Source organism: Hyperolius riggenbachi, chromosome 9, assembly GCF_040937935.1.
Source record: "Hyperolius riggenbachi isolate aHypRig1 chromosome 9, aHypRig1.pri, whole genome shotgun sequence".
NCBI classification, from domain to species: domain Eukaryota; kingdom Metazoa; phylum Chordata; class Amphibia; order Anura; family Hyperoliidae; genus Hyperolius; species Hyperolius riggenbachi.
The window spans coordinates 237,619,497-237,632,213 of NC_090654.1; the positions used below are offsets into that span (position 1 = coordinate 237,619,497).

The 12,717-nt window shown below is 44.1% G+C and overlaps 1 protein-coding gene across 1 annotated transcript in view; it reads left to right on the forward strand.

Annotated features, from left to right (window-relative positions):
• The window catches only part of LOC137531950 (L-2-hydroxyglutarate dehydrogenase, mitochondrial-like), a 48,655-nt gene that overhangs the window by 22,095 nt on the left and 13,843 nt on the right, over nt 1-12,717 (forward strand). Inside the window, exons 4-8 of the mRNA XM_068251992.1 lie at nt 227-358; nt 3,484-3,646; nt 7,615-7,649; nt 9,345-9,512; nt 10,986-11,143. Of these exons, the coding sequence (XP_068108093.1) occupies nt 227-358; nt 3,484-3,646; nt 7,615-7,649; nt 9,345-9,512; nt 10,986-11,143 (656 nt within the window). The remainder of the gene's footprint in view (nt 1-226; nt 359-3,483; nt 3,647-7,614; nt 7,650-9,344; nt 9,513-10,985; nt 11,144-12,717) is intronic.

A 12,717-nucleotide genomic window follows, 5' to 3' on the forward strand; every position in this document is an offset into this window, starting at 1 on the left:
CCTAGGAAAAAAGAAACCATTTGCACTAGTGTAGACAAGATCCAGCATTGCAGTCCAGAAGTGTCATTGTTGAAAGAAAGACATAAAAATGGCAGCCTTGATTTCCCTTCTTGCTTTAGTTTCTTTTGGGTCACATGCACAGGTAGAGCAGGACCCTGTAATCTAGTATGCGTTACTGATTCTGTACTTGTTTTATGTTTTACAATGTATGCAATGTTCTCTTTAGCTGATAGTGGCTGTGGAACACCAGGAAATCCCAAGACTACAAGCTTTGTATGAGCGAGGACTGCAGAACAATGTGCCAGATCTACAACTCATCAGCGCTAAAGAGATCCGAGAGAAGGAGCCCTACTGCCGGGTATGTGCTTCCTGTCAGCTGACATTGAGGGTGGGAAAATCTGAACAATCCAGCCAACCCGGATTGGATTGTTTAAAAAGAAAAAAAAATGGACACTATCGGCTGGGCAAAAGTTTGCAGGGCATACCTGGGTCATATGAGAATACAACGTGGTTGCTGAAAGGGAAGTAAATTAATGTTCGTGTGACAGCGGGTATGTGCTTCACCTTTAGATCAACTTCTTGCTGTGAGTGATGAATGTGACTGCAGTAGCACACGCTACTATTCGCTAACCTTTCAGCATCCTCACTTTGTTCTGATGTAACCCAGGTGCGGGTTGCACACTTTTTGATTCATTCCAGGTTTGATGGATTACTTAGGCTTATTAGAGCTCTCCAACCATTGTAAACCATCCCCAGAGACTTATGGAGAGACGGACTCTGCATTGCAATAAGGCTGCAGTGAAGAACCATCTCTGGGGTGTGGGAAGTGACCTGTAAATGGTCTCCTTTCTTCTCAGTATATTTTAGTGGAGCAGAAATGTCTGAAGCCAGAAATCCCGCCTTAAAGTGTTGGACACATTTACGATCATTGCAGGCTGTTGCCAGTTAAAATGAGAGCATCTGTCTCTTCAGTAGGGATGATCAATGAGATGCGTAATGAATAGCGGAGATGCCGCCGCGCGGGCAAGCGGCAGAGCGGCTGTCTCCGCGTTCAAGCCGGCGGCTGTTTTCGCGCAGCAACATGTCTCTGGTTCGCCTGGTCCTTCTAGTGCACACAGATGGAGAGCTACGCGCGCGCGCCAGGCGACGGGACCTTTATGCCAGCAGAAGGGGAATTGGCTGATCAGGCCGATCAGCTGATCCCAGCTGGACTCTGGATTGGCTGAGTGGCTGGGGCGGCGCTGCAGAGCGCTGTAAGTATATATATATATATATATATATATATATATATATATATATATATATATATATATAACTTGCTTGTCAGTTGCTGGTTGTCTGCCGTTGCAAATACTCACGTGTGAGCACTCAGACCTCAGTCAGATCTTACAGTGTGTTAGAACCAGTTGGAGCTGGGAATTCACACTTAGCCAGATTCCGCTTTAGACGCTATTGTGTTATTGTACTGTTATACTTCAGACTAGTTCCCGGGTGTTGAGACCAAGGACCTCACACCTCAGACTAGGGTTGTGCTATATTGATACCTGTTATGATCCCTGGCTTTGCTGACCTCTCTCCTGCTTACTGATTCGGTACCTTGCCTATCTGTCTACCCGTTGCCAACCTTGCCTGTACCCAGATACCGAATCGGTCTTCTGTCTCTGTACTTTATCTGCTCGTGTGTTGCCGACCTGGCTTGTATGACCCTTCTGGCTGTCACTCGTCCCTTGGGTGAACAGCCTCTCTGTACTCCTTGTGACACCAACTCCTATAGGTGTCCATTAGCTGTAAAGGCTGCCTGCTCCTCAGGAAGTCCTCCTTACAGTGCAGTCAGGGGACTTTACCTATAGGAGTCCACTGGCTGCAGTACAGTCTGATTCCCAGCCCATCAGGGAATCCTTGGCTGCAGTACAGTCTGATTCCTGAGCCATCAGGAAATCCCTGGCTGCAGTACAATCTCCATCTCCTCCTCCTAAGGGGGTGAGTGTCTTCACAGTCAGAGGCCACCTGCACCTCAGGTGTCCACTGGCTGCAGCGCAGTCCAATTCCCTGCTCTTCAGGGAATCCTTGGCTGCAGTAGTGTATGTATCTCCCGCTCCTCGGGAGATAACCTTTCTTACTGTTACACCAAACACTCACATTACATAAGGTGTCCTGTGTCAAGCTATACTTGTATTATTGGTGATTCTGCAGATCACCATATAATCAGGTATAACATCTGTATTATTGGTGATACTGCAGATCATCAATAATCAGATACACTCTGTGTGCTGACACCAATCAATACAAGATGCTTCCGAAATGATGCACATTTTTATGCAAATATATTCTGTTTAAAAATGAACCAAACAATTTCAACCCAGGTTTAAACTGATTGGTCCATTTTCAAACTGCATATATTTGCATAAAAATTTACATAAATTCCAAAGAATTTGCTTATCTTTGATCATTCCTATTCTTCAGTCATGCTAATTGCCAGATTAAAGGCACAGTGGATGGGTTAGGGTAGGAAGTACAGCCGTACCATCACTCGACTCCACTGAGTGCAGGCCATAAAGTCTAGTATAATAAAAATACACTAAGTGCTCATTCACACTAGGTCTGGAAACGTATCCGTGGCTCAGTTTTTCAGGCCAGATCAAAACCGGAGCTACGGATACCAGTGTTTTAGATAGCAGCTGTCTTCACACATAACAAAAAAAAGGATCTGTCTGCGTTTGCAGGAATCCGTTTTCAAAACCTGAACAGAAGGTCCGGATATGCTGCATTTTCACGCAATGGATCTGGACCCTGATACACGCAGGGGTAGTGTTAGGCAATGGGAAAACGGATCCCCTTCTACACAGACAAATTGTGGACACCGAAACGGATCCGTTTCTGTGTCACAGCCTGTGGGGGGAGAGGGGGCCACCAAGCTAGAGGGGTATAGCAAGCAGGACGGGGGTGGCAGTGGAGAGGGGAGATGTCCCCTCCCCCCTCCCTCACCTGGGTCCCCCATCCTCTCTATCCCCTCCAGCTACATGCTGCAAAACATGTCAAAATGTATAGCACCGGCGAGCAGGGAGCTTGCCTTCTCCTACTTCCTCAGCTGGCCGCATCACTGCCTGCAATGCCGCCCTCCGAAGTTTAGAGGGTAGGATTGCAGGCAGTGACGCGGCGAGCGGAGGAAGTGGAGAGAAGGTGAGCTCCCCGCTCGCCGCGGCTATACATTGTAACAAGTACTGCAGCATGTAGCTGGAGGGGTAGCGGGGATGGGAGACCCGGGGGGGGGGGGGGGGGAGAAGGTCCCCCCCCCCCTCCCCGCTGACACCCCTATTCTGCCTGCTATACCCCTCCAGCATGGTGGCTGCCTCTCCCACCACGGCTGGGCATATGTTTCCATGGACTGGAAATATATGCTACAAAAATTCATTTCTGGACGGACCAGTGTGGACCTAGCCTTAGTGTCTCACTGTATTGACTGTGTTTGCCCTTACATTGCAGGGAGTGATGGCCCTGGACTCTCCTCACACCGGTATTGTGAACTATAAACAAGTATGTCAGGCATACACGGATGATTTTCGGGACACTGGAGGAAGCGTTCTGACGGACTTTGAAGTTTCTGATATAAGACTGGTTTCTGAAAGCCCTGCGGGGTCAGAACAGGGTGAGTTTGCAGCATGCTGTTTATCAGCTCTGTGGAATCTTTTCTTGAGGGCTGATGTGTGTAAACTGGAGGGAGATAATTGGAGTCCTTGCAAAATACTCAAACACGTTCAACCTGCAATGTTTCTAGTGCGGTATAAAAACTCTGCTGCACAGTTTTAGTCTGAAGAACTTCCTCCACTTTTTCTTTTTGCGGTTTTTACATGACCACCACTGTGTAACTCTTCCAGTATTTCCTTGTGGAAGGAGATTCATTCATGGAAAATAATTAGATAAGACAAAACTGAGGCGTCAGCGCAGGATAAATTATATTTAAAACCTGTTTAAAAATGGAGGAAGTGGTGAACTTACCTCCCTGTTGAAGACTTGGTATGTCTGTTTCAGATAAACATAACTATAATCACTCCAAAATGCAACACGTTTCACGGGTCAACAACCTGCTTCATCAGGCAATAAAAATGGAGCAATTATCCGCAAGGAAGTAGGGCAGGACGCCTTTTATTGCCTGATGAAGCGGGCTGCTGACCCACGAAACGTGTTGCATTTTTGGAATGATTAATAAATACACACTGAGTCATCAATGGGGAGGCAAGTCCACCGCTTCCTACCTTTTTTTAAAACTGTTTTTAATATATTTGATCCTGCCTTGGTGCCTTAGTTTTGACATATCTTCAGTGTTTTGTCCAGCCTGGTGGAGGGGTGTTACCTCCATATACATTTTTACAGACAGTAACTTTTTAACCTGAGTGGGGATAGGTCATTTTTTCCCACCTGTACATACAGTGGTTGCCTTGGAGGTAACCCACCTTTGTGAGTAACACTTCAAACAATTTTTGTCCAGATTCAATACTCATACTTACTGCACTATAGTGGGCTCTCGGTTTTCATCTCTTCTTTTAAAAAAAATAAATTATTATAACGTGTAGATTTCTCCAATGTGGAGTAGTAGGTGCAAGAGTGCCTATACCTGTATGTAAATATACAGATGAACTGCATCACCTTGTGCTCAAAACCTGCTCATATGTAGAGATGTCGCGAACCTCCGATTTTAGGAGGACCCTGTTCGCGAACCTCCGCGAAAGGTTCGGTTCGCGAAAAAGTTCGTGAACCGCAATAGACTTCAATGGGGAGGCGAACTTTGAAAATTTTAAAAAACTCTACCGGCTGGAAAAATGATAGAAAATATGTTTCAAGAGCTCTAATACCTGGAGGCACACCTGATTAAGTGAAATACACATCACTGCTGGAGGACCCGCCCTCCCTCCTCCAAGCAAGGTCCTTATACCATGTGACTCAGTTGTCTGCCTACACTAATTAGTTATGGGACAGCTGCTACACACTCTGCTAGGGAGTTTTTAATTAGCCTCTTGTGGGTCTCCTCCCTCCTCCCTCCTTCCACCTCCTATACCTGTGATATAAATGTTATTTGTCTTGTCTACTTTTTCTCTTGTATTGAGCATAAATGGTAAATTTTAGGCCAGCTTCAGTTACTACTGTAGAGGTACAGTGGTTAGTGTGCTTGCCCACCACACAGTGAGACCCAGGTTCAAATCCCAGCCAATGTGAGTTGGCTTTTATGCTACAAATCCTTAAAGGGAACCTAAACGGAGAAGGATATGGATTTTTCCTTTTAAAATAATACCAGTTGCCTGAATCGCCTACTGATCCTGTGTCTCTAATACTTTTAGCCACAGCCCCTGAACAAGCATGCAGATCAGGTGCTCTGACTGAAGTCAGACTGGATTAGCTGCATGCTTGTTTCAGGGTGTGATTCAGCCACTATTGCAGTCACAAAGATCAGCTGGACTGCCAGGCAACTGGTATTGTTTACAGGAAACATCCATATCACTCTCAGTTAAGGTTCCCTTTAAGCAACCTAATGTTTCTATTGCATTGAGCATAAATGGTAAATTTTAGGCCAGCTTCAGTTACTACTGTAGTGGTACAGTGGTTAGTGTGCTTGCCCACCACACAGTGAGATCTGGGTTCGATTCCCAGCCATGGTATGATGTATACTGGTTTTTGAAATAGGATAATTCCCTGGCAGATGAGACCCTCCTCCCTCCGGTAGGAGGGAGGAGGGAATAGGTAGAAGGGAGGAGGGAGGTGGGAGGAAACCCACAAGAGGCTAATTAAAATCTCTGTAGCAGCTGTCCCATAACTAATTAGTGTAGGCAGACAACTGAGTCAAATGGTATAAGGACCTTGCTTGAAGGAGAGAGGGTGGGTGGTCTTACAGCAGTGAGACCAGTGTGTTTGGCAATAATGTGTCTGCTGACAGTGATATGGAGGGCCAAAGTTTTGCTCAATAGAGCATTATGGGGCGAATCGAACTTCCGCAAAAGTTCGCCTGACGCAGGCGAACGCGAACCCCCAAAGTTCGCCTGGAACTGTTCGCAGGCGAACGGTTCGCGACATCTCTACTCATATGTGCATAGTCTGTACTAAGACAGTTACCATAACCCTTTGCAAACTCCCATGCAAATGCTCAAACAAATGCATTCACAGAAATCGATCATCCCGGCACCACTGCTATCCCTACAGCTAAGTTAAAAGCCAGGGTCTAAATTACAAAAGAATGCATTCCCTTGCGTAGTCACCTACACTGCTCAGACGTACCCAGGTATTCGTAGGCGTCCAAACTCTGGCCCTGTATGCATAGTGCAGACATGCAAACTTTCATTGCATCAAACCTAAATCTAAATAGTAGGAGCGCATATCCTGACGTCCTCTCCTGGGACAGATAGTGCATCAAACTAAACTCACGATGAAGCTAACTAAATACATTCATGTTCAGTGTCTTAGCCATTTTGCTGGCCACACCCCCTTTAGTACCTCCATAATAACTCATTTAAATGTCCTAACTTTAGTCGATGTGCCTGGATTTATGTGTTTTTTCATAGTCTGTACTAGGGATGGTCAATGAGGGGCAAAAAAAATCCCGAGTTGATGCAGAATTACGCAAATTTTGTATGCAAATTTATGCAGCTCAAAAATGGGCCAATCAAATTCCACCTAAGTGGAAAGCCACATCAATTTGCATACCAATTTGCATAGTTTACATCTCATTGACCATCCCTACTCTTTACCCATAACGTTACTAAAACCTGTAATTGCTGCTACCATGTTGTGCGGGAAATGGCATACTGCCGTATTCACCAAGTTACAGAGACATGGCTAAGTTGTATGTAGAGAAGGTCAAGGTTTCCAGAATAGAGCATGAGAGATAAGAGAGAGAGAGAGAGAATGAGACTGGAGCAAAAATTGCCGGTTCAAGAAAAGAAAACTGGCTTTAAATTTGACCTACTTTAAAGTACACCTGAACTGACAGGGATATGGGGGCTGCCATATTTATTTCTTTTAAACAATATCAGTTGCCTGGCTGTCCTGCCGATCCTTTTAGCCATAGACCCTGAACAAGCATGCAGATCAAATGCTCTGACTGAAATCTGACCAAATTAGTCACATGCTTGTTTCAGGTGTGTGATTCAGACACTACTGCAGCCAAGTAGATCAGCAGGACTTCCAGGTCACTGGTATTGTTTAAAAGGAAATAAATGTAGAATAAATATGGCTGCCTCTTTATCCCTCTTAGTTCAGTTGCCCTTTATTTGCAAAATTTACTGAGCCAGTATTTCACTGTAATGTAGACCTGTACAAGGCAGCATCTATGAGTGGGACTGTCACAGAGCATACTACTGCTTTCCCATGCATTCCTTAATGGAGAAAGCTGTATACAGAGTGAGCAGATTGAGTTACTCAGCAGTAATAATGTATATTGTATCAAATATTGGAAACACCAGAGTATCATTATTCAGAGAGTATTTCCAGCTTCAGGTAATAAGGAGGGCTCCTGTATACGCAGTGTGTCTCTATTCTTGGTAAATTAGGCGTTCTGTATATGATATATTCCTGTTGAAGACAATTTTCCAAAATTGAATAACAAAGTTGTGATATTCTTTTCTACAGGTTTGGATTATCCAGTTGCTATCAAAAATTTAAAGGTAATTTAATAAATGTACCAGTATTGGTGATGTTGCAAACCCCACATAAGCTACCATATTTTTCAGCATATAAGACTCTCCGAACTAAAAGACACACCTAGGTTTAGAGGGCAAAAACCAGGAACAAAAATATATACTAAACCTGGTGCGTCCATATTCCAGAAGCGTCTTGTAGATTTTCTAACCCAATTAGAAGTGTTCCTCTTCTCTTCCCAGTGTGCCCCCTTTTCTCCCCAGTGTGTTCCCCTTTTCTCCCCAGTGTGTTCCCCTTTTCTCCCCAGTGTGTTCCCCTTTTCTCCCCAGCGTGTTGTCCTTTTCTCCCCAGCATGTTGCCCTTTTCTCCCCAGTGTGCCCTCTAATGTGTCCCCTTTTCTCCCCCGTGGGACCTCCAGTGTGTCCCCTTTTGTCCCCCGTGGGACCCCCAGTGTGTTCCCCTTTTCTCCCCAGTGTGTTCCCCTTTTCTCCCCAGCGTGTTGCCCTTTTCTCCCCAGTGTGCCCTCTAATGTGTCCCCTTTTCTCCCCGTGGGACCTCCAGTGTGTCCCCTTTTCTCCCCAACATGTTGCCCTTTTCTCCCCAGCATTTGTAAGTCGGGGACTCCCTGTATCTGGCATATAAGACGCAGGATCTTTTTCTCCCCATTTTTTTCTGTAGAAAAAGTGTGTCTTATATGCTGTAAAATACGGTATGTATGTTTTTTTTGTACTTGTATTACTGGATGTCCTGATTTGTTTTGTACTTTGTACAGTGCTGTGGAATATGTTGGTGCTATATAAATAAAAAATAATCTATACTAATCCTTACTGAAATGTAACAATAAAATACCAGCACGAAAAGCAGAAATTGTTATACTAGAGTAAAGTACATAAAGGTTTAAAAAATATTTACCCGTGTCACAAAATCTAGATTTTGTTGGTTAGCCACACTCACTCCTAAAGAACTGCCATGGCAATTTTCTGCCCTTGCAAAGGCTGCTAAGAGAACTCTGGGAGGTGTGGTCTGACAGGTACTGGGCTTCTGCCTGTTCCCTAGACCAAGGTACCAAAACCAGTGTTCACATTGTCAGCCACAGTATGAGGGCTTCTAAAGCTGTCACAGTGATTTCCTGTTGCGTAATATAGGAATTTGTTTTTCCTTAATTGTATGCAAAGGCTAAGACTACATATTAAATACTGTAAGAAAAAATGAAGCTAACCTACCAATCTGTACCTTTATTGAGTCCAGTATCTGCTCTTGCAGGGTTCTATGAGTCCCCATTTTGCCTACTGGACACTTAAAGTGCATTATGTCAGGACTGGTTATAGGAAACCTGAGACCGGACATAGGACAATATGTTTATTTACCTGGGGCTTCCTCTAGCCACATGTGGTCAGTGGGCTTCATTGCCGTTCTCCTCTGTACTGTGGTCACCTCAGGTAACTTGGACAATTGTTCTGCACATACCCAGCCTCTTGCGTGCCCCCAGTAGCGCACCAAGACTGGGCGTGGCCGCTCAGAATAGCACAACTGTCCGCATCTGGCCAACATTTAGAGGTGACCACGGGATGGAGTGGCTGGGGAGGACAGTGATGGAGCCCACGGACCACATGGGGCTGGAGGAAGCCTCAGGCAAGTATAAATTCTGCACCTCAACCCATCTTGTGTACACTTTAAGAGCACCTTTGGTTACAACTCACTTTTTATTTATTTTTGAACAGGGAGAAGAGGTATATTGTAAATATGTGTTGACGTGCGCTGGTCTGTTTTCAGACCGTCTGTCTCAGGTCAGCGGGTGTAGCTCGGAACCGCGTATCGTTCCTTTCCGTGGTGATTACTTGGTGCTGAAGCCAGAGAAATGCTATCTTGTGAAAGGCAACATCTACCCAGTAAGTATTCATTTAAATGCATTATATTCAATGTATTATTCCTGATGTCTGAAGGGCATTCATTCAAATAACTACTCACCTTGGTCGTTTTTGACTGTGTCATGTGATAATTGAACAGTATTTGCAAAGGGCATATGCAGTAACTTAGCAAAGATATAATATAGAGAAATGCACAACCAGAGCCCAAGTGGCCTGAAACTCTGTAATATTGATAAAATGAAATCCAACTGGAGGCTCGAAGGGTTCAGCTTTTTTGGACTGTACTTAGGTGTTTTTTTGTTTTTTTTTTAGACTGTCTGAATTGTTGAGCGCTGTAATCAGTGTTGCTACTAGATGGCAGCAAAGGGCTTTTTTTTTGTATCTTTAGGTCATGAATAGGGATGAACATTCAAATTTGGAAGTGTTCCAAATGCTTTGGATCAGAACACAAATCTTTACATCTGCTGATCAATGTAGGGTGGTTAACTCACTCTTGTGAGTTCCTTCCAGCTTGCCGATGCTCCCGCCTTCTCGCTGTGAAGGAGGACGTATTGTAGAGAGCTGGAGCACAGATGTGCAAGGGTGAGCTAACCCTCCACTGCCACCCCCTTTCGCGCAGTGGGTCTGACTCAGAAAACCGTCTGAATTTGAATGCTCATCCCTAGTCATAGATGCAAAAAAATACAAATTCATACAGGATTATGCAAATTTTTATGCAACTTTAAAATGGCTTTATTAGATTGATCTATTTTCAAGTTGTGTGCATTTGCATAATACTTCATCAATTTAGAATTATTTGAATCTCACTAATCATCCCTAGTCAGGAATGGATCTCCCTTTATTGCATTTAGAATTTTTAGTTTGAATGCATTTACAGTTATTTATGTGCCTTTTGTGAAAATTGTGCAAAAGAAAAACTTAGCATAGGGTGTACTTTTTCATATGACTAATAGGACTGCTGTGTGTGTGTGTGTGTGTGTGTGTGTGTGTGTGTGTGTGTGTAAAATTGCTTATTGTTTACAATATTCATTTATAAATTATTTATTTAGTCAGTGTCTGCCCATTATAAGATCTTTCCTTTCTCTGATTTACATTCTCAAATTTATAATCTTTAGTTCTGCCAGGTGTTCTATATGGAATATGTTCGTTACTTAGAGTTCCATGCACAGAGGGAGATATTTATTGCTTGGCATTTGGGAAAGCCATTATTTCCCACGATGCAACGAGGTTCACAGACAGCAAACTGTCAGGACCTAGGTGCTGACATCACACTGTGGGAGGGGTTTCACTACAATTTCAGCCATACAGACCCCCCTCATGATCTATTTGAGAAAAAGTAAAGATTTCTTGTTAGAATGGGGGGTATCAGCTACTGATTGGAATTAAATTCTTGTTTAAAGTTCCTCTTTAAGTTCCAGCTCTATTGAGACTTGTTGTATTGTCATTGTATGATGTATAGAAGGTGTTCATATGTCTCTCCGTATTGGGCTGCAGGTTCCTGACCCTCGCTTTCCTTTCCTTGGAGTCCATTTCACCCCCCGAATGGATGGAAGTGTTTGGCTTGGCCCAAATGCTGTGCTGGCTTTTAAAAGAGAAGGCTACAGACTGTGTGACTTCAACACCAAGGACTTCACTGAAGCCATTACATACAGGTAAGGCTTAGGACTTCAATAAAGCATACAGTGGGATGCGAAAGCTTGGGCAACCTTGTTAATCATCATAATTTTCTTGTATAAATCCTTGGTTGTTGTGATAAAAAATGCCAGTTAAATATATCATACAGGAGACACACACAGTGATATTTGAGAAGTGAAATGAAGTTTATTGGATTTACAGAAAGTGCACAATAATGGTTACTGACCCTCTGAGGAGCTCACGATTTAATCCTACCATAGGCATATGTACAGTGGCGGCTCCAGTTTCAAATTGGGGAACGATGGCTGGCTGGTGGGGCCCACTTGGGTGATCAAATCCATGTTTGGCGAGCTTTAGTGATAAGATTATTATCTTGATTCAACACTTTTTGTCTGTAAAATATAAGCTCTAGTTTCTTGGCTAATGTAAAGCTAAAAACGTAGGCTTTCAGCTTGTAAGCCTTCTTCAGACTCTATGCCTGTTGACTGACAATGTCAGAACATACAATCGGGAGTTAGAGAGATTTTTTGCAAATATAAGTGTCACCCAGATACCTTAATTACAAGGAATCTTACAAGGATTATGAGGTATTTATGGCTAATAGATAAGACCCTTGGTCTACTTAACACCTGCATAGACTCTGGCTGACATGGAGCGTTTTCTACAGACCCTAACCTGTTCACTGTATGCTTCTTGAGCCTGAAAACTGTTAACTGTATGTTACTGAGCAGGGGGCACTCGGGGGAGCACAGTAATTCCTGGGGGGCCCAGTGTAGCGCCGCCACTGCATGTGTACCTATTAAAGTCAAAGGTCAATGTTGTGGCGAGCCAATTAACTTATCAGTGTGTTTTGGGGATTAATGAACTCCATTACAAATAAGAGTTATGTCCCATGGCTAGAATAGTCTTGAAACAAGGAGTGGAAAATAAAAGACTGCCAGTGACATTAGAGCATGCCTGGATTTATATCACAGGAGCCTATAGGCACAGATGTCCTGGCACCCTAAACTTTACCCTCCATGAACCTACTGAACCGCACCACAAGTGTGCTGGCTGGTCCAAATGTAATTTCTCCCTTACTTCCCTTGCCTGTCACAGGTAGCTACAGGTGCCCCTTAGCATTACAGTAGATAGCCAGAGGTATCCTCAGTATTAAGTAGCTAGTGGTGCCTCTGACTGAAGGGAGATGTCATCAGTGGAATGCAGAGAGCTGGGTGAGTAACCTCTTATTTACACTCTGCTCTCTGCATAGGGAAGGAAGAAGGGAGGCACTAGGGTAGGGGAGTGAGCCGCCTTTCCATCATCAGGCGCCTGTAGGCACATGTCTACAGTGCCTTATGGTAAATGGTAAGAACTGGCGGATCATGCCTGCATATGGAGCAACCCTCTGATGCAGGGCCGCTGCATCAGAGGGTTGCTCCATATGCAGGCATGATCCGCCAGTCAGTGTGCAGGTAGAATACACTGCTGTCACTTTTTACCTTGGAGAGAACAGCAACACACAATTTCTGACCTGTCCAATTAGCAAAGCGACATGGAACTTCTTTCATAGTAGATGAGTGAGCATAGCTTATCCAGCTTATACACAGTT